Source organism: Anguilla anguilla, chromosome 13 (genome assembly GCF_013347855.1).
Source record: "Anguilla anguilla isolate fAngAng1 chromosome 13, fAngAng1.pri, whole genome shotgun sequence".
NCBI lineage: Eukaryota > Metazoa > Chordata > Actinopteri > Anguilliformes > Anguillidae > Anguilla > Anguilla anguilla.
Genome location: NC_049213.1, coordinates 8170308 through 8197609, shown reverse-complemented (window position 1 = coordinate 8197609; position 27302 = coordinate 8170308). Strand labels below are relative to the sequence as shown.

Below are 27302 nucleotides of genomic sequence, written 5' to 3'. Positions count from 1 at the left end.
CACACACACACACACCATGCAAACGAATAGGCTACCAGGACTGGCTAATTGTGTTTTAAGTATTCGTACGATATCTAAATTCAACAAACCAACATGTAGGCCTATTTCCACATAACAATGAGAAATGAATTATTGCCAAGATTGAGACTATTGATTCTTTACATTTATAATGTAGACTACATTTAAAACTGGCACATTTTTGAACTACAAAAAACTAGCCTACAACAATTCATGTTATATGAGCCTATAAACGAGAGTCTGATTGGTGCACCCATACAAATAACAAACCATGTCCTTAATATAGATGTGTGTCGGAGGTGGAACAGTGGCACGAGACACTGCAATAAGTTAGATGTGTAAATCACTTGTTTGAATATACATAGTTTCAGTTTATTAACTCCTTGTAGCACGGAAGCATGGATCCTATCAGACACTGTTCCTGTAACTTTGGCATATTTTTCTATGCCTATATGTTCTGAATAAGGCTGTGTCCGTTTGTATATGCCAGTACATCTGTGGAGCGACAAAAATACGAGGTCGTTTTGAAACAATGAGTGGTTCTGGTCTCTGCAATTTCCTGAGAAAAAGGGAGCGAATACTGGTTTTCCGTACGACAGGCCGGCTTGTAATTGTATTTTTCTGAGTGGTGGTCCCGCAGCGAAACACGCAGTTAGCTATAAGATGGCCATTTAAGGTTAGGCTATGTCCTTTCTTTTCACAGGCAGTAGAGACATGGTCAATCGAGTGCCTGTAGTGTGTCTGCGATAGCTGCACACGACAATGGATGCGCTGTTCAATACCTGAACGTTAAAAGAAGCAATTGATTGCGTGGGCTTGTGCTGCTATCTTCCATGTTTGCAGAGGAGCGGACGTCGCAGCGATGGGGACGGGCCAATTCATTCAACTGGATTTTTCAAGCTGGGAGAGAAGTAAAACCAGTGAATAATAGCACACATCAACAAGCAGAGGAAACCTACGAGTCAAACGATAAAGATGGATAATCCTGTACCATTGATCCATTAATACGGTCTTAGTAACTGCCAAAATGCAAGAGTAGCCTACCGTACAAACATGAAGTGACGAATTGACTGGTGTTAATAGCAATGCTTCCTTCACCTTGCCTAGCACTTGGAACAAAGTTAGTTCCTTATAGCGATGGTATGTTTCTCCATAAAGCGATGTACATTTATCGATTATACTATTTGGTGGGTGCAGGCTATTAAATAATAATAATAATAATAATAATAATAATAATATAGGTTTACGCTGCTTGCTGAGTTGTTGTATTATTATCCGCTGGTTTTACTACGACGATGACTAGTACTACTACTACTACTACTACTACTAATAATAATAATAATTATTATTATTATTATTATTGTTATTAATAATAATCATTTGTATCCGTATTATTATTATTATTATTATTACTCACACTGTGTACTCAAAAGAAAAACTACAAGAACCATAAGCCTTCATTACTTGCGCATGCGCAGCTGAAACCCGGACCCTCGCGCTGCGTTTGTCGCTCTGGTAGCTGAAGCTGATGCAAGAAGTCGCTAAAAAGGAAGGTTGAAAACTAAACCGCAAAACGTATATAACGTTTTATTTCACTGTAGACTCTAAAGGAAGAAGAGTTTGAAACGCTTTCAGCAACAATGTCTGGAGACGAGGTGAGCTCCGTGTTCTGTTTCCAGTGTGAACAGTGAGGCCTTGTTGAAACGATGCGGCGTAGTGCCCATGTGTCCGGCGGTAACTGGCGTGTGGCTCGCAGTGCTGCGCTACTATCCTAGCTAGCTTCTGCAATACTGCCTGTTTGTTTGAAGCTAGCTGCCTTAATATTTAATGTACCCGTCAGGAAGTTTATAGATGCCCAGTAATCAATGATAACATGTCTGTCCTAACTGTTACTAAGCAGAGATAACTGACTGGCTGGCTAGCCTAGCTGCATATCTAACGTTATTTTCTTGGGTGTGCTTGTCATCCAGCAATTCTGTGTGGTTAGCTAACAAATTAGCTAATGTTAGCTGAATTTGTAATGTCCTAAAGCTAGTGGTTTAGCAAGTGCGTATTGGTAGCTATGCATAAAATGTTTCCTGTGACTTGTTTTTGGTCCTTAAACTGACAGTAAGGACTATTTCCATCATAGAATAGTTCTGAGAATATCAATACAAACGGTGTTAATCCCCAACATAGTGTGAGAAAACTAATCTGGTATCTTTTATTCAAAGGTGGGTTTTGAGTATGCAACTAACATCAAATACATTTTTATAGAATTGGATCTTTCTTATAATGTCAGATTCACAAAATGGTATTCACACACTCATCTCTTCATTATTCGACAATCATAATTCTGTATACTTAAGTCTAAATGGAAATGAATGAATGAAACGTGTCTCCTGAATGAAACCCTATTGGCTGAAATGGATCCTTAGATCTTCAGAAAAGGATTTCCTTTGTGTTGGGTGCTCAGGCTTCTTCTGCCCAGGCCCCCGCACTGTGGAATTCTTTACCAGAATGTGTCAGGGCTTCACAGTCAGTCTTTACTATTAAATCCCTTTGAAGAACTCATCTTCTTAAATAACCTTTTACTCTACGTGATCATTATTTTTCATCGTTCATGTTGCTTTTATCGTATGACCTGTTTCGTTTTAATTTCTTTCAGAGCAGTGAGTCTCCACCCTGGTCCTGGGGACCCCACTGTGTATGCTTGGTTGTTCCAACCATAGGAACCAGCTCTTTGTTGTAACAAGCTGCTAATGGTTCTTAATTAGACATTTTTACAGTTTACTGAAGGACTTTTTACTCTCTTGAACCCACATTATGGCAGAAATGGCTATGCCCTAAAACAATAAATGTCCCGTATTCACATCCCAGGAATTTCAGTCTGTCCGTTTTGCTGTCGTTTACTGCGCTGTATGTACTACACGGCAAATAATTCCAATGGAAAGAATCTCCACTTTTAATTGATTCAGTGACAGACTGATGGATCAAATCAGTTGGGTCCCATTTGCCGAGAGTGTTGAAACCTGTAATCATCTGCGCTAAGTGAACTTTTACTGACAGCAAGCGGCAACAAGCCAAACCTGCATTGTGTTAAAATACGTTTACCCACACAATTATGGCAGAACTTTAATTGATCTAGAGATTGGCTTTGACAAAAACCAGCATACAAAGTGGGTTCCCAGGACTGAATTTGAGAACCACTGCACTGGACTATACCTTTAATTATATTGGTTTTTGTGGAAGGTGTTTGTAACGCCTGTGTGAGATGATCTTTATAAAGCTTATGATTATTATTTGAACAGACATTGTGTATGATTAGCTGCCTGTTTTGCAGTTTCTCAGCATGTAAAGCATGTAATCTCTGCTCACTTGGCTGTTCCTCTCTCCTCTGCAGATGATCTTCGACCCCACCATGACCCGGAAGAAGAAGAAGAAGAAGAAGCCGTTCATGCTGGAGGAGGACGGGGTGGAGGTGCCCAGCGAGGAAACGCCGGTGCCCGAGGCCAGGGACCTGGAGCCCGACGGGGGAGAGGACAGAGAGCTGGACCTGGAGGAGGACGAAGGCCGGAGGAAAGGTGAGGGGCTGGGCCCGGGGCGGGGCGGGGCCGGGCGGTAAGGAACCCTCTCCTAGCAGATCTGCGTTTCCTTTTCAGCAGGAAGCCGCAAGTTTGTTGACCGTCCAGGTGTGGCGAGATTAGAGATTTGCTTGAGGTGGGATTTGAATCAGGGCTTCTCACTCCAAAGACAAATACAGTACGTTAACAGTCAGGAATAGGCAAAATTGCCCCTAGCCAAGGGCAACGTGCGTATTTTGAATTTGAGGGTTGCGTTGCCAGGGAGCGTTGTCACGGTAACTTGCTATGAGTCATTCGCTTTACCACACCTCACAGTGCTTTACTAGCGGCGCTGCACAGGCGGGTGCAAGGGAAGGCGCTGCATGTGGAGTTGGGGATTGATGCAGAACGTGTGCGGAGTCTCGTGGGGTTTGCAGAGTAATCGAGTCTGAGTAATTTGCGTCAGCGTCGATACTCTACTCTTTCAGGTTACTCTCCAAAAGCACGTGGACCGAGTGTGCGAGTGAGTGTGAATGACTGAGTGTGTCTGTGTGTGAGTGTACAGGCAAGTGTGTCGGCCTTTAATGCAGAAGCGCACTGAAGATGATTGCTTCTTTCCCCGTAGGGATTTCATTTTCTGCCGAAAATGAGGTCTGTGGTTAACTTGTGCTAAGGACAGTTTCACATTTTGTTCTAAGAGATAAATTACATCCATTAATATCTCAGCCGTGAATTTTGAAGCTGTCTTTTGCTTTAAAAAAGTATGTTTCTAGTTTCAAGTTGCTGTATTGAAACTACAACGGTTGTCGCCTGCAGGCGGGCTAGCATGGAAACTACAGTGACGGTTGCCATAATGCAACCGTTGTTGTACAGCAGTTTCAATTATGCAACTTGTTAGAAACGTACTTTTTTAAAGCATATAACCGTTTTGAAATCCACAGTTGAGATAATAATGTGTGTAATGTATCTTGTAGAACAAAATGTGAAACTCTCTTAGGCTTAGGTTCACCACAGACCTTATTTTTGGCAGAAAATGAAACCCCTATGGGGGGAAAAAAAAGCATTGGAAATCTGGCGAGGGAAGCCATGGCTCTAAAATTCAAACTTACTTCCGGGTTTTAGGACTACAAACTGTAACACTCTATTATAGAGACAGTCTAACAGCTCGGTGACCTTTGCCCTTGATTTTAATGCCGTCAGGTGCACTGCGCTATCAGAGGAGCAGAGATCTTTGTGCCAGCACAGATGAGCATGTTTAATTAGCTGCAATGTTGCATGCGCTGTGTATCTAGCGTTAGTATCACTACATGGGTCTACTGTACCGTAACACCCAACGTACTTTTTAATGGAGGTGCTTGAGAAGTGTTGCTGTAGTGCAGTTTGGTACAAATGGCACTTTGTCTTGTGATTGCTTGTGCAGAGCCCACAGATGACCTGGACGACCTGAACTTTTTCAACCAGAAGAAAAAGAAAAAGAAACCCAAGAAGAACTTTGACAATGACCTGGAGGAAGGGATGAAGGTGGGCTGTGATGTCACGTGGTCTTGCACTTTTGGCAGTACTTAGGCTGGGGCAGTTCTGCAAGGGATTTTGTAACCGGTCTTATACAATCGCAGCCCTGATCTAGCTAATACAACCATAGCCCTGATGTAGCTAATACAACCATAGCCCTGATGTAGCTAATACAACCATAGCCCTGATGTAGCTAATACAGCCATAGCCCTGGTGTAGGTAATACAACCATAGCCCTGATGTAGCTAATACAACCATAGCCCTGATGTAGCTAATACAGCCATAGCCCTGATGTAGTTAATACAACCATAACCCTGATGCAGTACGAATGTGATGTGTATAGTTGTGTTGCTGGTATAAATAGTCAGTGTTTGAAGTTTTCCTATAAGTGAACGATCTCTGCTGTTGCTAAACAACCGAGGCCTATAAAGGACTCATTTTAGTAGTGTTTAACTTTAAACATTAATATAAATCATCTCCGATAGCCTGGCCCAGGTTAAGCACAGATGTTCCTTGTGCACTTTGATCAGATGCGTTTGGTTTTAAAGAAGCACGCTCTCTTCTGAGGTGGCAGAGAAGGCATGGACAGTGTGCATGGGTGTGCGAATTTAGCTTGGGTTGGGCCTGTTCTTAGATGGGGCCCGGTGCTATCTGCACCGTACATGTGGCTCAGATTATTTGATAATTTGACAGGCGTGCCCATTTTAGAATGTGTGTATTTACAGATGTATAGATGGCTTTCCTAAAACATTTTTGTTGAAATCCTGATTTACTATCACGTTGCCTTACCAGTAGTACACACAAAACTTTTTGTCTTTCTTTAGCATAATTTGATTAATCATTTTTCTAAAAAGTCTCCATGGCCTTTTCCATTTCGATTATTCTCTTGAGTTTCCAGGAACATTACAGGTGTCCAAGAACGTATTTCAATTGTAAGATTAAATGCAGATGTCAAACAGTATGCCACAAGTCCACTTAAGTGTAATTATGTGCATAGATACAAAGGATTACATAACATCAACTCATCAACATATTGGTCTCGTTAAAAACTGCATTCTAGCAGAAGGCAGTCACATCGGGCTTCCTGGAATTTTTTGATGTTTTCCAGTCATAGAAAATTGACTAGAAATTTGCCCAGTTTTCCTGGAAAACAATTTGTTGTACTAGAAAGTCTTTTCTGTGTAAGGTTATTGACCAAAAGCACAGGGACCCTGGCTGATTGCAGTTTACCCCCAATCAATATATTTTTGTTTCTGGAAGCCTTATTATTCAATCACTGCTTCATGTCATTGCCTTAAGACATTCTGGAAAAAAAATCCTTAGAGATAAATAGTACTTAAATTTGGTGTGTAAATGCCAAATAAAGTAATGAATCAAAGAAAAAAGAAGGCTCTACACACCAAAAGATGCCTCAAACATGCTTAAAACGATAACTTTTAATTGAAGACTACGGCAAACCTTTCTGTGTCAAGCTTTCGTCAGTGTCTGTTGATACATTCCGATGTTTTCTAAGTGTCAGGTGGGGTTTAAAAAAAAAAAGCAGAGCACGTGCTGCCTTTGAAACTAGCTGACAGAAACATAACGGAGTCGTGAAAAGCAGAATGTCTGCCCTCAGCGTACAGAGAGACCCCACACTGCGGTATATTCAGGAAGCCAGCCAATCAGAATGGAGTTACTCTTTTCAGGTCACACGGGTCCCTTAAAGGGGCAGAGACCATTTTGTGCTCACCAGCATTGACCGCTGAAATGTCGCCAATGCTGAGAATCCTCCCATGTACCCAGAGCGCCAGAGGTGTTTGTTTGTCTGCATCATCTACGATGGTTGTACTTGGAGTCCCCAGCCATTGATTCTGTGCTTTTGCTCTATCTGCAGGAGCTCAAGATCGAGGTGGAGCAATCGGAACCTCTGGAAGAGGATGATCTTCTGCTGCCTGCCAAGACGAAGAAATCCAAGAAAGAAGGTGATATCCTGGACAAGGATGACGGTACGAGCACTCACCTGTACACTGAAACTACATAAGACATTACTGAACATTCTCTCCTGTATTCAGCTCTAGGAAAGTTGTGTGTGCGCGTGTGCATGTGCGTGTTTATGACTGACCCCAGTGACATTACCCTGGACTCAATCAGGATTGCAGCCAGTAAATTGAGCCTTTTGCATCTTCACTGATTCCTTGTTGGCGAGACACTCCAGACTTTGAGAGGAGATGATGAGTTGAGGACAGATGTTGGCTGTATCTCCAGGCCGAAGCTTAGGGCTGGGGAACCTGGCTCCTGTTGTGTCCTCATCCTTTGCCAATATTGTTCCATCTCTGCTCTTATTTAAGTTGCCCAGTCATTTTCATCGTCTGAAATTTTGTCTTCATTTATTGCTCATGAAACCTTTTTCTGCAGTCTAATCTGCGAGTGAAGTGGCAGTCGTGTGTAAATATGTGCATGAAGAGCAGATATGTGGATTGCCATAGAAAGAGTGGCCCTAAGGGTGACCCATGCAATCTCTTGTGCCCCCCTGCAGGCCTGGAGGACGATGACGGGAGAAACAATGATGGCATCACATTCAGCTCACAATCAGGGCCGGCGTGGGCGGGGACAGAAAGGGACTACACGTATGATGAGGTAACTCCGCCCCCACAGTGACATAATCATACATGTACAACGAGGCATTGCAATAAGGAAGCTTCGCCCCCACGGGGCCTTCATGTCTGTGTCATAATCATTTTAACATCCCACTGCACACTGCATAAGCAGGTATTGAAGTGTACGATAAGCTGGTGTTGAGGTGTAGTAAGGTGTAGTAAGCTGGAGAAGTACTGATGTTCTTCTCTCCTACGCAGCTCCTGAATCGCGTCTTCAACATCATGAGGGAGAAGAACCCCGACATGGTGGCCGGAGAGAAGAGGAAGTTTGTGATGAAGCCGCCGCAGGTGGTCAGAGTCGGCACCAAGAAGACCTCCTTTGTCAACTTCACAGACATCTGCAAACTGTGAGCGCCCCCCTCAGCCACGGAGGCCATCCGTGCATCTCTGGCATTAATCATGAAATACAGATTTTCAGACCGTAACTGTGCGCTCATGACCACTGATCTCTCTACCGCACGCTCATGCCCGATGATCTCTGTTTGATTATGACTTACAGAGTGATTGTAGCCTATTGTCTCTGTCGTTTGATTGACTTGCTGACTCCATCCTGATTTTTTTTATTTTTTCTGTCTCCAGATTGCATCGCCAGCCCAAGCATCTCCTGGCCTTCCTGTTAGCTGAGCTGGGGACGTGGTAAGGGCTTTCCCGGGGTACCAAACGGGCACCCACCGCCCTCTGGCCGTAGTTATCTCATTGCTATCAGCTGGCCTCTGTTTGAAATGGCTGCCAGGGCTCACGCGCCTTGGTGTTACAGCTTAATGGACGCCTCCGTTTCCTCTGGGGGTTAAAGAGCACACGCGAAAGCAATTCCCGCCCCGCCGATTGGCGCTTAACGAAACCCCTCCCCTTTTCGCAGCGGCTCCATTGACGGGAACAACCAGCTGGTGATCAAGGGGAGGTTCCAGCAGAAACAGATCGAGAACGTCCTGCGTAGATACATCAGTGAGTGCGGCCGCCCGTCCTGCTTTCCCCGGGAGCTAAGCAGGACGATGGCCCTGATTTCAGCTTTGTTTTTGCAGGGGTACCACAGGGTTCAGTATTCGGACTGTTGTGGTTTAGTCTATCTGAAGAAAAACATTTTCGACACACAAAATGCCAAGTTACTCAAACATACGAAGCACTGTCAGCTAAAAGTGATTGATTCAAACTTGCAAAATCTAGGCCTGATATCAAAATTGGGCCAAATTGCAAGAAACAGTATTGGCTATCTTAGCTGACACAAATTAAACAAGCTGTATTCCAAAGCAGCGCTACCCAGTGTTTCCTAAATTGTTTCAAGTAAATCGGCCCTGTGTTTTAAAAAAAATAGTTTTCATTCAAACTTTGTCACGGAGTGTAGCACAGTGGGTAAGGAACTAGACTTGTAACCGAAAGGTCGTAGGTTCGATTCCCGGGTAAGGACACTGCCGTTGTACCCTTGAGCAAGGTACTTAACCTGCATTGCTTCAGCATATATCCAGCTGTATAAATGGATTCAATGTAAAAAAAATGCTTTGTAAAAAAGTTGTGTAAGTCGCTCTGGATAAGAGCGTCTGCTAAATGCCTGTAATGTAATGTACTGTACTGTCACCTCAAAGTGTCAAACATTGACTCATGGAAGATGACATTTAAATGAATGTTTTAAACAGCTGATTAAAACTTACACTCCATAAAGGATAAGTCTGTACTTGGTTGTCAGGTAAGTTGTACAGAATGTGTAAGGTAGTGTATTCATGCGCTTGCGTGTGCTTTTTATTTGCAGAGGAGTACGTGACGTGTCACACCTGCCGCTCTCCGGACACCATCCTGCAGAAGGACACGCGCCTGTACTTCCTGCAGTGCGAGACCTGCCACTCCCGCTGCTCCGTCGCCAGCATCAAGACCGGCTTCCAGGCCGTCACGGGCAAGAGGGCGCAGCTGCGCGCCAAGGCCAACTGAAGCCCCAACCCCCCCCACCCCCCACCACCACCGCCCCCGCCCCCACCCCCACCCCACCCCTTCTTCACCCGCAACGGACACTTTCAACTGAACTGTGACCCGGCCCCAATTCGTTAGCGAAAACATTTGCCTATTTCAAACGACATCAATAAAAGTGCATAAAAGAGCGTGGGTGACGGTGCCGCCGAGCTGTCCGGGGGTTGTTTCGCGATACGGTAACTGCCAGGTTCGTCTGGACGTCGTTCCGGAAAAATCCATCCGTGTCTGCCGGCACCGGCTCTGCCCGAGGTTGTGTTTTTTTTGGTTTTTGTTTTGTTTTTTTTAGGACTATTATTATTCTCAAATTAAAATGATATCAAGGGTATTGTGACGGTCTTGCAGTATTTCTTCCCCCGCTTGGAGTTGTACTGCTAATGCAGATGCTAGCCAGACATTTCAGGGAGTGTGGCTAAGGACACAAAGGCGTTTCTAGCACTCAGTAAGTGACTGAAGAATTACATTCATCTTTTTGCACATTGCAGCAGTATTACTCCAATAGCTGACCTGTTTTGAAGTTTTAAAATATCAGCGTTTATGGCATGTAATTAATTTCAGTGCGATAATTCGGTTTTACTATTTTGATTCGCCATTAAAGGGTCATTTTTTCCACTCTGTCGTTTGATGAGTGTTTAGAGTTTTCTGCATGGAAAATTGTCCTTTGCGATGGTCAGAGCAGACTGTAAAGGAAACTCAGGAGAGGCTGCAGTCCCGCCCTGGGGACTGGCTTAAGGTAGGGGTGTACAACGAGGGCTGAAGCAACTTCTGCTCTTATTAATGTAATTAGATCAATCGTATCTTGATCTGACACTTTAAAATGGTCAGCTGCAGACTGTTTACTGTAGTTTACTATGGTCTGTTAGAGGAGTGATCTTGCACTGGTTTGGAAAACTAGGCCTAGGTAATTGGTTTGAGCAAAATCCAAATTAAACAGATTAAACACACTGAAGTTGTGCACCCCTGGCTTAAGGGACAACCAGGTTTATAGGTTTATACAAGCCTACTGGACTTTCGAAAAGCTACCAGATGTTTTTATTCAAACCAGGGTTATGATATTGTACATCTTGACTTAAAAAAAGGCTTTGATAAAGTACCATGAGTGACTTACTGGGTGTTTCACAGTTCTTGTTTGTCCTTGTGTTTTTGGAAGTGCAGTCTCCAAAGGAAACATGACAAGAATATTCTCCAAAAATCCTTGAGTTGAAATGTGATGTTCTTGGTATTGAAATAACAATCGTCAAAGATAAGTCAGCAAAATTATGTCATAGTGCATTTGGAATCCGCTTGAGCACAAAGTGTGAAAGTAGGATAGATTTTGAGCAAAGTTCTGGATTGCACAAGGGTCTGCTGGGTCCTCTGATTTTTCATATCTACCGAAAAGATAATGATGGGCACAATAGTTTTAAAAAATTTTTTTAAAGACAGAATATTTATTTATTTTTAATTTGGCATCTCCAAACCCAGCCGAATGTCTGTTTCACAAACTATGTTTGTACAAGCCAGGGGTGTGCTGAGACGTCACACCCCTGACCAACAAAATTATCTTTCTGTGTATCTGTATGCGGATAGAAGACCGGAAGTGGGAGTGGTTTATACCGGAAGTCACGTTAAATCAAGCAAACGTATTTTCTAACCTAATAGGCTAATCATTGGCAATGCAATTGTTGTACCTTCAAAGCATCAAATTGATTTAATATTGGCATATAATTAATTATGAAATATATTTCCACTTCCTCATACTGTACTTTTCATCTCTCTCTCTCTCTCTCTCTCATTTTTATTTTTATTTTTAACTAAACTAAGTTTTATGAACTGTCTGATGCCTCCGCCTCCTTGATGTGAGAGTTTCCCTGAACGATAGCCGGGAAAGGCAGGGCTCTACTGTGCCCCCATTTTGGGGGCATATGCTCCTAAAAATTGATGTGCTTCTAAATTATTTTTCAAGTTGGCACATGTCTACTAATTGGGATGTACTAGTGTGCTCCTAAAATGTTCAACTTAGGCTCCTAAAAAGTTCAACTTTTTATTTACGATGGTTGGCAATCGTAAATAAAGCTAGCAACAGTAACTAGAAATGTGATTTAACATTGCCATCAATTCTGAAATTATACATTGAAAAGGGGAGGGGGGATGTAGGAAAAAAAAAAATCCTTTACTCACGGGCTATCAAAATGAAATTTTACCAGTTGAATAAAGACACAAATACAAGGTTTTTTTGTATAATGACGTCTCATCTTTTATTTTTAAAATATGCAATGAGCTATTAGCTCATTAAATATGCACTAATTTGCATATGTGCATATTCAATATTTCAACAGGTAAAAGTATTTTTTTTTTAATGTGATCAATAACTCAATAGTTAGGTCTTGTCAGAGAACCTTTGTCAAAATATTGTTTTTTAAATGAATTATTCCAAAAACAATATGTACATGCTGAAAAAAAAAAAACGTTTTTGACCTATTTTTGCAGATAAAATGCCACATAAAATGAAATGACAAAACATATAAGCTCATTTTACGCTTTGTGTACTCGACGATGGTGTTATATTATCATCTAAAAGAACTATTTATAAGGATTATTTACCTTTAGTTTGTTCATTTTATGAAACTATACAAGTTATGGAAGCAAAATATAAAAAAATATCAAAATTGACATATGGAACCAAAATTGTCCTTGTTGACGGTGGTGCCTCCCCTAAACTGCTTTAGAATGCTGGATGTTGTAGCGCATTGATTTTAGAATTGTTAAAAGGCCGAGGTGTCCATTTACTGAGAAATAACTTGGAAAAAAACTAAACTGGAAGAAGAAAAAAAAACCTGGACTGGATGAAAAAAAACCTGGACTGGATGATAAAAAAACTGTCCAGTCCAGGTTTTTTTTTCTTCTTCCAGTCCAGTTCTTTTTATCATCCAGTCCAGGTTTTTTTTTCTTCCAGTCCAGTTTTTTTTCATCCAGTCCAGATTTTTTTCTTCCAGCCCAGGTTTTTTTTTCTTTTTTCTTTCGTTTTTTGATTGTTCAAAACTTTCCAGCATAATTTGACTGTAGTGTGAGTGTTCAGTTAATTATGATTCATCCTAAGAGATTAATGTAAATTTACTGTGAGTGTCTAATTTAATATGATTCCATTTAAGAGATTAACAATGTAATTTGAGAGTAGTGTGTGGGGTTTTCCATTTTCTAATTAGTTTTAAAAATGATTTAATTGCAAAGCCCTCTGATACAATAAAATGACACAATTTGTAATACAATCTGTATTTCCTTACAATATACCGACGAATAACACCAAAGGATTGTCAGCAAATAAAATGTATGCTCAAATAATGATTGTCTTCTGTTCCAGATATTCTTGAATCGTTACTTTGTTGTTGCCGGACTCAGTGTTTGATTTGTGAAACCGGCCTGAGCTGAAGGGTGTGGCTGGTCAGCTGGGTGGGGTTGTCCAAGGCCCAGAGGACACATTACATTACATTACATTACGGGCATTTAGCAGACGCTCTCATCCAGAGCGCCTTACACAACTTTTACACAGCATTTTACATTGTATCCAATTATACAGCTGGATTTATATTGAAGCAATGCAGGTTAACTACCTTGCTCAAGGGTACAACGGCAGTGTCCTAGCAGGGCACTGTTGAACCTGTGACCTTTATGTGACAAGACCAACTCCTTGCTCATTATACTACACAGCTGCCCTCCAGCTCTGGTGTGGTCCTTCCTGGGCTCCGGTTCACAGACCTGCTGATTTGGGATTTGCAGCAAAACCAGTGTCCTTACCTCAGGATTTCCCAGAGTCTTCCGTTACGAGCAACAAATTGGCGTTCAGTTCAATTCCTTCTGTAGTCTTCTCAACATTTTATTGTTACCTGTCCAGAGACAACAGATCACATTTATGTTAATCGCTAACCCCTAGCCCTAACACCTGTTTTTCTGTTTTCAGAGCCTGTGACTCTTTGATCTTGTTTGTGGAATACAGTTTAATGCTAACTATAGTAGTTTTGTTCTTGAGTCAGTCAGGTGATTCAGAATTGTTTTTTTGGTGAGGCAAAAGAGGGTTTTACATCTCACTTAATTGAGAAGGCTGTATCTGGTATTGCATTCCAGAGGAGCAGTTAAACTCACATCCCTCTGCTGATGGAGGCACTTCTTTGCAAATTGGAAAATGTGAGTGAAAATAATCAAATTAATCCATGAATGTAAAAAAAAGCAGTACGCCGTAGTACAGAAATATTATTTAATAATTAAAAGTCTGTCTATATAGGATATTCCAGCCAGGCTGAGCTTTCGCCGTTTCTTGTTTAGTCATGCACATTAATACCCTGTAATCCTCACTGGCTTGCTCAGTGATTGTGAGATCCTGAAGATGTTAGGAACATGTGTTAGTATGCATACTGTATGTCAGGGGAGGCTTTATGCAATCCGACTGATAATGTTTCTCTTCCTTTAACATCTTGTAATTCAAGAGCACTGAATGCGCTCTACATTATCTGGGAAAAGTTCTGGTTTTAAAAAGTCCCGGTAGATTTCTGGACTGCAGACGAACAGAAGGCTGTGCAGGCCACAGTCTGTCTTTTGATCATGTAAAACCTGCTTATTTATTAGGACCTGCAGAATGCCTGCCCATTCCTGGCCACAAACGATCCACAGAAAGACTTCAGACGGGAGATGCTGTTCAACATCTCCATTCACCCAATACATGTGACACCAGCATGATTATTGAGGAGCTGGTCTGGCCTGACCTTGCTGTACCAGCCTAAAAAGCCACCGTTTATTTTCAGAAATATGGGGGGGTGGAGGGGGGGGGGGGGGGGGCATCTTTGAAAAATGAAGTGTACCCCCAATAAAACCTCTTCAGCTCTAACTTCAAATTTTACACACCTGGAACGGCAGCAGCATATCAGAAACAAGACAACAGTTTGTTTATTCATGCCTTTGCAATTCTGCTAATGACAGGATAAGCATAACCCTACAATGTTTTAATGGAGTAAGGATACATCAATGCCAATATCAACCTTTTTTTTTTTTTTTTAAATAAAATGACTTCAGTTTTACTGTGTTTTTTTTATTGACCCGCAAATTTTTTGTGATGATGATTATTTTATGAGACGTTCCTGACCATGTGCTGGATTTACAATGTAATTTATTCCCCCCCCCCCCCCCCCCCCACTAAACAAAGTCTGTTATTACTTTGGTATAAACCTATTCCCTCTTTTAAATAGTATGAGCGAACTGTGGTACCAAGGCCCCACAGAAAGTCCTGACTTATGACCAGTAGTCCCCTCTTCCCAAACACTAGAATGGTCCATAGCAGGGGTTCTCAACCCTGGCCCAGGAAGGGTCGCAGGGTCTTCTGGTTTTCATTATTACATAGCACTTCATTGATCAATTAAAGCAGTTAATTACACACTTAGCCCTGGTTTCTCACATCTAACTGCTTCCAGGTCAAACTCTTCCCCTTTCCACTTAAGACTGCTCCTGTTTGTCTGACAATGACCATCTCATTTAAAAAATAACAGCCCTGCTTTACACTCTGTTTTCAGGAGCTTCAGAGAGGAACACAAATAAGTCAATCTTCATACAAAGCACAACCAGCAAGGTGGAGAAGTGATTTAAAAAATAAGTTACAAGGCACTAAGTTACCCGCAGGTAGCTAGTTGAAGTGCACGCATGCGCATAGCTAACGTTAGCATTAGGGTCTTTAACATTGGGCACATCTTTGCCCTGAAAGATTATTAGCTTCTTTGTGTGAAGTGTGTTGAATCATACGTGACTATCTCATGTATCACAGTGTTTCGTTAATGTTGACCAGTATTGAACAGAAAGGCTGGCAGTTAGGTCCTGCCGTTGCTATGGGTCTATACAGTTTTATTCAATGTAAGATTAGCCTCAGGGTTAGGGGCTGATGAGGTGTTTTTGGAGACTCAATGCTTGACATAGTTTGCTGTTCTCTCAACTCGTAAAAAATGTAAACAGTGAAAGCGGAAATGGGTGAGCAGCACTATTTAAAGTCAGAAGTACATCATCTCCCTTGCAAAGCAAGCAAAATGTGCTGAATGTACTTGCCTTTAACAACTGCAAGCTTGTCCTAAACTCATTACATGTACTATACTGACAGTTTCTAATGAATCCTTTATAAGATTAGAGCCTCTTACATTGACGCCTTCTGGATTAATGGTTTAAGCTCTTTCCTCTGAAATCACATAGTCCAGAATTTCTACCGGCAGTACAGATACTACCACAGATACTACAGAGTATGAGAAAGCAAGGCGGAGAGGAAAAGCACGCAGATCACTGCCCTTCATGTACGAAACATAAATAACGATTTAATTGGCTTATTATGCTCAGGGCAACCTGAAAGCACGCACCTAGTGGAGTATGAGTCAACACTGCAGGGTTAGAAATAACGCTGGCTCTCAAACCCGCTGGGAAGCAATAACTCCAGTCATTATTGCCTTTGGCAAAGTTTTTTTACATGACTTGGTGTGAAATTGGCAGCAAAAGGCTTGTAAATCTTGCGCAGGGTTACTGAGGGTCTGAGAACTCTGACTGTGAACATCGCAGGTCAACCGCAGTCACGGCAGCGAATGAGAACAGTCCATGCAAATTTGCCGCGGTGGCCGCTTTGCCCGTCAATCCCGTCGATTTTTCGCTGCTCGTCAAAAACGGCAAGCAGGAGAGCAGGTTGAGGCTCTGGAACATTCCGGAAGAAAAGGACCAGATGCTGTGGGGGCCATCCATGCCTAAAATATGCTTTTTTTGGGGCTTGATTATTATAAGATGCAAGCTGAGATAAGCTTGAAAGCTTGGCAGACACAAAATCAGTGGCTAAGGATGACAGGACTTTTTTTAAAGGTTACATTGGGACTACAATTCATAATACACAGCTGTTAATTAACTCCGGTTTTTTATGACCAAAAACTAGAAAGTAGTGCACAATCCCTTTCTATAACACAACAACCCATTGCCCCTAAAATGCTTTTTTAAATAAATATATAAAATTGCATCAAATCAGCCTATGAATAGAAACTGATTTAAAAATGCTTTTGCAAAAAAAAAAGAAAAAAAACACCAAACAATCCAATGCTAACAATGATAAAAGAAGTTTGGTGAAAGAATGTTGCAAAAAATAGGTTGCATTTTATTTTCTGTGAAACATAATAGTCAAAGTTGAATTGTAACTTGGGATTATTTTGATTTTAATACTTTGGTACAAAGGCAGGTTTTTGGGAACTGTGTTTGTTTTACAGAAGTATAGAGTATGGGTTGTGTATGTGAACAACTTGGTTATGCAGCTTATAGGAATGTGTTAGCGTCCAGAAAAACTCACATTATGAGAAAATGTGACCAGAAAAACCTTTCGGCAGCCTGGCTTCATTCCTTTACTGTGTGTCAATACAGTCAAATGCCAACCAAACCACAGACAGAGCATGACATCAGTTTCATAATGTGATGTCCAAAACTAAAACAGGGGAGCTGCAGGTGCCACAGTTGGCTCCAGCGTTGGCCAGGAATGGGGGAATGGGAGGGCTTTATTCAGCCAGGATTATAGACCCTCACTGCACACCAGCGACCCCTACTGGCCACTCAGGCACCTGCAAATCCTTCTGTTGAGCAACGCATGAAGTGCCTTCCCCCTGACTCCTGGGGGCTCATTTATAAAAAATGTTCTTGGATTTAAATCTAAATATGATCTAAGGACCCTTTCCCGAGTCGTGCTTTCGCTTGATTTATAAAAATATCTGAGGCCGAAAAAAGTTGCTCACGTTGATTTAAAGTGGCGTATCTGCGTCCCGTGCACCTGTGATATATAAATCTCAAATGTAGCACACTATTTACGAGCCACCGTGCCTTAAATAAAACACACATGGGATCGATCATGATTCTTGCACTCTTCATGCCTGAAAGTGATAAACAATTAAATGTTATTCTTAAGATGGCGTACAGCCCGCTTCACAGAGAGTTGCATGCAGCCTTCGAACGTACCGCACCTCCACGCAGCTAGCAAGCGATCAGCTCACGTCCAGCATAATTTACAAAGAGATACGGTCACATCCATGCCAACGAGGGATTTTATAAATAACTGTTTAGTCACGGCTTTCTGTGTAAGCCACTATTTAAGATAAAATTTGATTTTGTGAGTTCAAATTGATAGCACAGGTTTAAGTAGTGAGTGCTGGCGAATATGACTTGGCATTGTGCCCTAACTGGGGGAAAAGAGGAAACAAGCATTTAAAAAATGATAACAATACATTGGCCAAAGCTATTAGACACAATCTAAATATCTTTAAGTATAAAAAAATTTGAAAAAAATGAGAAAAAAATAAGACCACTACCTGTCCAGGCATTTCATTGCTCATTATTATTTAAAGAAGACGCTAAATGATTGTGTTGGAATAGTGATACGTCTGAAAAAAAATCCTCAGGCACAGGCAGACTTTGCCACCATGCAAACCCCACTATTTCTTAGGGCCCCAGAGACTTGAAGGCCTCCTGCTGGCTATGAGCAGTAGCCTATATATTAATCTTACGTATTGGTCAATATACTGTATCATTGAAAGATAAGTTGACAAATTATGCAATATGGCAGAATTTTTCTTCATGTACTGGTGCTTTTAAAGCGAATGGCTTTGTAAGCAGACTGTCAGGAGGGGTTTTGGGGGCTGCAAAACTGAGCTTTGATGGGGCCCCAAAATGGATAAATTTGCCACTGTTGTTCTCAGGCCCCATATAACTGGCATGTGGCAGCTATGTGAAAAATGCCAACGTTTTTTTCCCAATTGTTTCAGAAAGCAGAGTATAATATCTTATTTTCATGTTCACATTCTTTCTCTCAGAGACTAGCAAGAGAACCCTGGCTTCACCTCGTCTGCACACCGCGTAGTGCAAGATAGTTGTGTTAAACAAGAACAGTTCACCTTTTCATTTTGGATTTTACAGACCTGTAAGGTTTAAAACATTTTTTGAACTTTACACCAGCATATGAAAATGATGTTTTAGGAAACTGGAATACGTTCTGTATGTACGCAAGTACTTACTTCTGTAAGTACGTTGCTGTAAGATCTGAATGTGTATTACAAAAATAATAATAAGACAAATGACACATTTTAACAACATATTCCATTGCTCGGAGCAGAGGCATTTGGATGATTTAAAATAGTTTGGCAATCAGAAAGGCTCATCGGAGAGAAAAAAATGAGGATGAGGAGCAGTGAATCAGAGCACAGGCAGTCAGGTGATCTTCTCTCGGTACAAACTGCTTTCTTATAAGCACTGTAGTAAAATTTGATTCATTGATTTGATGGGGGGAAGAGACTGCGAGTTCCAGCCAAAGTTTGAAAGAAGAACGTCGGGAGTTCGGAATGTTCCCGTCCCGTCACTGTGAAGTCATTTCCCTGACTAAGCTGGCTGTTGCTTGATAGCGACTGAGACAGCTTGAATCGAGAAAGACAAAGTTTCTCTAAAGCGGAGACCAATTAATGCCTGCATATAGTCCCCTCTAGCTCACATTTCTTTTTACAACTGTTTAATGTGTCGAATCAATCCTTCTGCAGTTTCATTTGCATTCTTTTTATATTGTGTTTATTCTGGGCACGTTTGCTTTAAGAGCAAGTTAAGACATTTAACTTAAAGACACGTTTCAACTTTTCTCTTCTACCTAGACCATTAGGCCATTTTATTTAATAACTTTCTGTTAAATGTAATGTTTAAAGTAAAAAGGGACAATCTTTAAATATAAAATAAAACAACCTCTCAAACAATGGCTCCACATGGCTAAATGTATCACACGCATATGCACACACACACACACACACACACACACACACACACATACACGCACCCACCTATCCACACACACAATATATTATAGGAACGATGTTAATACTTTTAAACCAGTACCAGTGCTTTTGTTTTACCACCTCAACATGACAAAGATAGTAATCTGAAACTTTACAGTGAAAGTTTACAGTGTTTACAATATCTAACTGTGTTCATTATGCTTGTGTTGGCATGCTCCATTTTCAAGGGCAGAAAGTAATTGTACTGTCACTCAGAGGCAAAAAAAAAAAAAAGTTTGAATGTTAAAAATGAGATCCTCCTTATAACTAAACCACATCAACATATTGCCAGATGTCTAAACTGCAGTGCAGCGAGTGTAAGGAGCGGGGAGGCTGTAAATAAGCTGTTTTGAGCGAGATGGATGGGAATGCGGGACAGGAATGCTGACTTCACTTCCAAACACCTGATCCAGTTCACTTCTGCTGCCTAAATTCACTGCTTGTGTTACCATCAGTTCATCTCCGTTTCACATCTCTATCTTGCCTCTCTCTCTCCTCTCCATTTCAAATCTCCACCTAACATCTCCATCTCAAATCTCCACCTACCATATCCATCACAAAAATCTACCTCACATCTCCACCTAACATCTCCACTTCAAATCTCCACCTCACATCATCTCAATTCTCCACCTAACATCTCCATCTCAGATCTCCACCTAACATCTCCATCTCAAATCTCCACCTACCATATCCATCACAAAAATCTACCTCACATCTCCACCTAACATCTCCACCTCAAATCTCCACCTCACATCATCTCAATTCTCCACCTAACTTCTTAATCTCAGATGTCCACCTCAGACCTCCATCTCAAATCTCCACCTAACATCTCCATCTCAGATCTCCACCTCAAATCTCCACCTAACATCTCCATCTCAGATCTCCACCTCACATCTCCATCTCTAATCTCCACCTAACTTCTCCATCTCAGATGTCCACCTCAGACCTCCATCTCAAATCTCCACCTCAAATCTCCACCTAACATCTCTATCTCAGATCTCCACCTCAAATCTCCACCTAACACCTCCATCTCAGATCTCCACCTCAAATCTCCACCTAACATCTCCATCTCAAATCTCCACCTCACCTCCCCTGACTCAGGACTGCAGAACTCCGGCTGAAACCTGGGATGTTCCCGCTGCCACGGAGCCGTGGGATGGAGACACAATGTTCCGGCTCCTTCCAAACAGCCCTGACGCCAGGTTTCGGATCCAGAACACCGTCCTGAACGCGTTGTGAATTCAGGAATGCTAGAGCTCAACTGACTCAAAAGGGCCACAGCACAGACAGGGCTGTGGATGAATTAAGTATTCTTTATACCCAACATGGAGAATTTACATGGTTTTACTTTGAATATCAATACATTATTTTGATATTTTAGATGAATGGTTGCTCTGAACAGAATGTTTTTGCGTAGGCATTACATTACAACAGTGTCAGTATCAGAAGTTGCAGCCCTGATACACAGTAAGGTACCTATTTCTCATAATGCACCAACGTGCTTATGATACATTCCATAAATTACTGTATTGTAATATGCTTCTTGACTCAAGCAATGAAGATAGAATTTTACGTGATTTTACATGTACTGTATGTATGAAAGTATGTACAGTATGCGTGTATTGTGTATGTCATGTGACCATGCTTTTGAAAATGCTGTGCATGCAGGGTTCTAATTCGGAGAAGGGGGGCGGGGGGGTCTGACCCCCCTAATTAAGACTTGAAGCCCCGCAAAAGAGGTAAAAACAACAGGTCGGGGGCGGGGGGGCGGGGGGGGGGGGGGGGGGGGGGGGGGGGGGGGGGGGGGTCGAAACATTTATATATCCTTCTTACCTGTAATCGTAAATATTACAATATATATCCCATCAGTGGCGTCACTAGACACCAAACCTAGTGATGCCACTGATGGGAAATATATTGTTTCCTAGACACCAAACCTAGTGACGCCACTGATGGGAAATATATTGTAATATTTACGATTACAGGTAAGAAGGATATATAAATGTTTCGACCCCCCCCGACCTGACATTTTTACCTCTTTTGGGGGGGTCCAAGTCTTAATTAGTGGGTCAGACCCCCCCAATCCCCCCCATATTTCGAACCGTGTGTGCATGTAAATGTGGATTGCTGCCCGCTGATTGCTGTCCCTTTCACGTAGCGCACGCACCTGTCCCAATCCAGATTTGAGCTTTAATCTCACCTGCCGCTGGCGCTGGCGTCAGCGCGATGCACACGCTCAGATACATAAGGGCTTTCCACACGAGGAAGGCTCGGCCTGCACGGATCACCGGTGCTTACAGGATGCAGAGGATTTATGGAGACGTCTGAAGAGAGCCTCATTCCTCACCTGCTTGTGGTTAAACCGCTCAATAAAATCACATCGCCATCAGAACCACCGCCACCTGGCCAGGTCAGCCCAGGGTCAGATACCAGCCTTCTCAGACACCGGGCAAAATTCCTCGCAATTTTAAACGCAACATCTATTTTCACTAAACATTCTTTCATCTGACCATACGGTTTGGTTAGTAGAATGTTTGTTTAACAGTTCTTTTGAAATTTTACCTGCATCTAAACATTTCAAGAATTTCAAGTAATACTTATCTCACCCAGTTCTGGTACATGTTGACAGGAAAGATCAGTGTACTATCTATCCCATAAAAACAACCTGTATTACTAACAGTTAGCTGTTTGAAATACCTTTTAGTGAAAAAGGTAAATGCACAATGGTATTGCTGCGCGCTTTGGATGATGCATCGCTGCTGCTATTGGTCTCATGCATGACTCCAACGCTGCATAAACAGCCTTAAAGGGCGGGGCTGTTCCTTGGCTCTGCATTTACATACTCAATATCATTAGACAAAATAAACTTCATTTTTCCCACTGGTGTAGTGTCTGCTGTTTTAGACAAAACCACCAGCTAATTGCTCTTTTGATACTCATTTTTAAAGTGACGGGAGTCTGTCCAGATTTCTATTTCTAGATCTCTTAATGAAGGAAGTGTTCAAAAGCAGCGGTATTCCAGTTTTCATTACGGGTGCAATTATTCTTTGACAGTTTGGACAGTCTGTGCTGGAGTATAGGGTATATCCAGTGCCAGAATGAGCTTCTAATGAGGACAGAAAAATGCACTGAGTAACTTCACTGATGATGAGTGGAGCACATCTGAGCTCGCTCCTTCCCTTCCAGTGTTGAGGCTGGCTTCGGTTCAGTAACGCTGCGCTTCATCCAAAGGGCTGTATAATGACCGGCTTTATTAAAAAATCTGGCTTTCATTTAACACAACACGAAGAGATTTGGTGATCTGTAAAACAAATTAATAGAACAAATTAACTAATAAAAAAAATATTAGAAAGAAGCGATCGTGGATGCTGCCTACTTAAAAAAAAAAACTTAAATCCATGTGGGAGGACTTGATCCAGGGCTAGATTACTGAGGCGATGACACAAATGAGAATGTAATGATTGGTAATTCTTTACATCTCTCAGTCATACAGAGACAGGCCACAAGTTCACTTTGTGTATTTACAGTCGTAGAGATCTCCCGCAGTCTTGAAAGTGCAAGCAGAGAACTATGCACGAGTAATTAAAAATAACATCTGTGTATACGTAAGATCGGAATATATAAATAAACCAACAGGAACATACCGCAAAAGACAGAACAGAGTAGAGGGGGAGACAGAGAGTCAAGGGGGGGGGGGGGTGCTTAAGAGAAGGTTTGGTAGCATACAAAATATCAGTCCTTTTAACAGATTTTTACAAACTTTGAAATGTTCTTTTTGACTTTTTTTTTCTTTTTTTCTTTATTTGGACCCCACAAGCCACTGAAATGTTCACACGATGATGTTGTGCATTTGCTTATCCGATGGGGCCCTGGGTATTTAACCTGTGAGTGTCAGTCAGTGATTGGGAGGACCGGTGACATTGTCTGCTTCTCCGGGCTGGCTCCTCCCAGCTGTCTGTCTGTCTGTCTGTCTGACTGAAGGCTGAACCCCAGGCCTGACGGCTCCCCCACTGCTGCAGCTCCTCCCTCCGCCATGCCCGCGGCGCGCTAACGGATTCCAGCAGACAGCTCCTCCCCAGCTCCCCGCTGGCTGTACACGAAAAGGAAGAGCAACATTAAGATGTTTCTTCAGCGAGAGGAAGAGCGAGAGAGCGAGAGAGAGAGAGAGAGAGAGAGAGAGAGAGGGGGAGGGGGGGGAGGGAGAGAGAGAGTGGGGGGAGAGACAGACAGACAGACAGAGAGAGAGAGAGAGGGAGGGAGGGAGGGAGAGAGAGAAAGTGCAAGAGAGGGAGAAAGAGACAAACAGACAGAGAGAGAAAGCGAGAGAGAGGGAGAGAGAGAGAGAAGCACCGAAAGAATAATCACATTGGGCTGCCGTCAAAACTCACATGTGTTTTTATTTTTCTCGATTGTTTTTAAAGCTCAACAGCTATCGTGAAATATTTTCCCCTTCACTTTCAAAGACAACAAAGAAGAAAAAAAATTGAACTCTATGATCAAACATAAATCAAAATATATATTTGAGTTTTTTTAACCAAAAATACTATATGTCATATGACATTTTATATACAAAGTTATACAACAAATGTTTAGCCCAAAACTTTTTTCATTTTGGTATTTAGCATAATTATGAACCCTAATTAATCAGGTTAATCAAGTTCTGGAGCATGAATTCCAGCCTCTGTGTTGCTTCTATAGACCAAAGTACAAATATCTTTCATGTGAAAGATATAAGTACATGGAACAAAGAACATTGTTCAAAGTACAAAAATCTTTGATCTGAAATAAATAATGAATAGAAATTGAGATTCAGTCAAAAATACTGCTCGTGGAAAAGTTCTTTCTTTCACTTTGTCAGGAAATATAATAGCCTAATCCTTTGACCAGCTGCTAAAAGATATATTCAAGAATATTGCTGGAAATAATTTGAAGATCCCATATTTTGACGCAGTAAATGCACACGCAGAAACAAATATCTTTGTGAAAAGCCAAATACAGCCTCCGGGCAGAACTGCGATTACGAGGTGAAACTGACATATTTTCCCTGTTGCAGAGATCTGGCCAATAAAAGGAGTTTGGGGAATAATTAAGTAGATTATTATAAAATCTAGTAGAATATATAATGGCGGATCTGGCTTGAAAATCGTATATGGGCGCTGCTACGGCTCAGGTCAGGTAAGAGTTCATGGCAAACACTCTGTTTGATGTAAGCCGCAAAAAACACAAACAACCGCTTCACAAACAACACCGCAGCTCACCAGGGAATCAGAAACAGATTCTGGAAATCGCGCCATGTTTGTCTTTTGAAACCCTCGCAAAATAACGGCAGCTGAAGAAAGATAAAAAACGTGAGAAGTGAAGCCCTTTCATCTTCAAATAGAAAAAAAACAATCTGGATAATTTCCTCTATTTTTGCAAACTGGTTCCAGGTGGGGACAGATCTATCGCAGGCAAATTCCGCACCGAGCGCCACGGAGATCACTGTATCGGGAGATTATTTATTTTACCTGGTTATATGCAGTCTAATGAATTGAAGCTGTCATTACAACCGAAGATGACTCTGATGACAACAGAAGATGACTCTGATGTAGTTAACAAACAAGAACAATCCAATGCTGTGCATTTGTACCATAAACATATTCCACACCTTCTTTTGTTCAAACACGAACGTATCATGCTAAACTACACTGCACACATTTGCTTACGGCAGTTAATATCCCATACTGCACATTCCATACGGAGCTTGTTCCAGAAATGCATTCGAGTTATTGTATTAGTTTGTTCTCGGTTGAATGAGAAATTTAGGATGCAAACATTTGCCATATAAATATAGTTTTGTTCGTTGTAGTCATGAAAAACACCACGGAGGAAACGCGTTTCAACATTTTAATAATATTTCGAATGTAAGTTGTATGTTGACAACTTCACCAATAAAAATAGTACGAGTTACCAATTTTATCTTCGATAATAAAAAACAGAATACTATTCCATTGTTGCAACAGTCCTTGTAATGTAAAAATAACATTGAACATCCAGGGAACCGGTAAAATGTTCATGCTCTGAAGCCTTCTTGGAATGTTCTGGAAGCCAAAAATATGTAAGATGTATGCATTTGATTACAGTAATAATCTTTTTCCAACATGTCAGCCCCACTATGATTATGAGCAAACACAAGAAAACATTCTTATGTTATGAAAGTTCAGCTTTAAATAAAAGTCAAAGTAGTCGCAGTGAGACATAGGGATCAGGTTTTATGAACAATAAAAAGGAATTTTACTTTTTTTTCCCCCCATCTTTAAACTTGCCTTTTATTGAAGAATGGACTCCATTTCTGACAGGTGGCTATTTTCCTAAAAATAAATAAATAAATAAAAAAAGTTGAATGAGAGAAACGTGTTCAGGCAAGACTCATGTCCTTTTATGAATGCTTCAAAGAGTGATATGCTTCAGTGAACGCTCCGTGTTAGAAAGCTGGAATAATTTTGTACTAATCACACTCATCATGTGTCCCCCTCACTATGTACTAATCACATTCATCCTGTGCCCTCCTCACCATATACTAATTACACTAATCCTGTGCTCCTTTCACTATGTACTAATCACACTCATCCTGTGCCCTCTCACCATGTACTAATCACACTCATCCTGTGCCCCATCACCATGTACTAATCACATTCATCTTGTGCCCCCCTCACCATGTACTAATCACATTCATCTTGTGCCCCCCTCACCATGTACTAATCACATTCATCTTGTGCCCCCTACACCATGTACTAATCACATTCATCTTGTGCCCCCTACACCATGTACTAATCACATTCATCCTGTGCCCCCTACACCATGTACTAATCACATTCATCCTGTGCCCCCTCACCATGTACTAATCACATTCATCGTGTGCCCCCTACACCATGTACTAATCACATTCATCCTGTGCCCCCCCTCCTCACCATGTACTAATCACATTCATCCTGTGCCCCCCCTTCTCACCATGTACTAATCACAGTCATCCTGTACCCCCCCCCCTCACCATGTCCTCTTCGCACTCGTCCTGCACGCCCTCGTCCTCTTCCTCTCCATCCTCCGCCTCGCTCTGCTGTGCCTCGCCCGCCAGGTCCTCCGTGTCCGATCCGGATTCGTCCTGAGAGACCTCACAGTTCCTCTCCTCGGACTTCCGCAGCTCTGAGGGCATTAATAACGCCACACTTAGTCATTCATCTCCACAGCGGCCTTCTCCAAACAACAAATCATGGTGCCGGACGTGGTGGTTCCAGCATCTCTCAAAGTGCTGCCCCCCCTGGGATTTTCACACACTACAGTCTCTGGAGTTCACCGAGAATGGTGTGATACACAAAAAACTTCCAGTGAGCGGCAGATCTGTGGGTGCAAACACCGTGTTAATGTGAGCGGTCAGAAGAGATTGGGCAGACTCCTTCAAGCTAACAGAGAGCACACAAATGTTCAAATAACAGCTGGCTACAACAGTGGTATCCTGAAGGGCATCTCAGAAGGCATAACGTGTTGAACCTTGCTGCAGATGGGCTACAGCAGCAGGCGGCCATGCCAGGTTTCCCTCCTGTTTCCTCCTGTCAGTTACGGACAGGAATGATGGCTACATCTTTATAATCATCAAAACTGGGCGATTGGAGAGAGGAAAATATTGCCTAGTCTGAATCTCAGTATCAACGGAAGCCCTGACTCTCAGTTTCTGCTACGGCATGCAGATGGTAGCTTCAGAATATGGCGCAAACAGCAGGAATATATGGAACCATCCTGCCTTGTGACAACGGTACAGGCTGCTGGTG

The 27302-nt window shown here is 41.9% G+C and overlaps 2 protein-coding genes and 1 long non-coding RNA gene across 4 annotated transcripts in view; 1 reads left to right on the top strand and 2 right to left on the bottom strand.

Moving 5' to 3' along the window:
- Nucleotides 1-1235, bottom strand: part of LOC118211927 — a 2658-nt gene extending 1423 nt beyond the window's left edge. The window contains exons 1-2 of the long non-coding RNA XR_004762123.1: nucleotides 1063-1235; nucleotides 801-918 (exon numbers count right to left, since the gene is read on the bottom strand). This is a non-coding gene — a long non-coding RNA (uncharacterized LOC118211927). The remainder of the gene's footprint in view (nucleotides 1-800; nucleotides 919-1062) is intronic.
- Nucleotides 1236-1479: 244 nt separating this feature from the next.
- eif2s2 (eukaryotic translation initiation factor 2, subunit 2 beta) lies at nucleotides 1480-9651 on the top strand. Its single transcript, XM_035389450.1, has 9 exons — nucleotides 1480-1673; nucleotides 3401-3581; nucleotides 4981-5081; nucleotides 6946-7057; nucleotides 7588-7688; nucleotides 7907-8055; nucleotides 8288-8344; nucleotides 8568-8653; nucleotides 9453-9651. Exons 1-9 carry the CDS (start codon nucleotides 1659-1661, stop codon nucleotides 9626-9628), a joined length of 978 nt encoding a protein of 325 aa, XP_035245341.1. The 5' UTR covers nucleotides 1480-1658; the 3' UTR covers nucleotides 9629-9651.
- Nucleotides 9652-23277: 13626 nt separating this feature from the next.
- Nucleotides 23278-27302, bottom strand: part of raly (RALY heterogeneous nuclear ribonucleoprotein) — a 77170-nt gene continuing 73145 nt past the window's right edge. For both annotated transcript variants that reach the window (XM_035387210.1, XM_035387211.1), the window contains exons 8-10: nucleotides 26528-26679; nucleotides 25803-25847; nucleotides 23278-23587 (exon numbers count right to left, since the gene is read on the bottom strand). In XM_035387210.1, coding sequence (XP_035243101.1) covers nucleotides 25806-25847; nucleotides 26528-26679 — 194 coding nt within the window. In that variant the 3' untranslated portion in view covers nucleotides 23278-23587; nucleotides 25803-25805. The remainder of the gene's footprint in view (nucleotides 23588-25802; nucleotides 25848-26527; nucleotides 26680-27302) is intronic.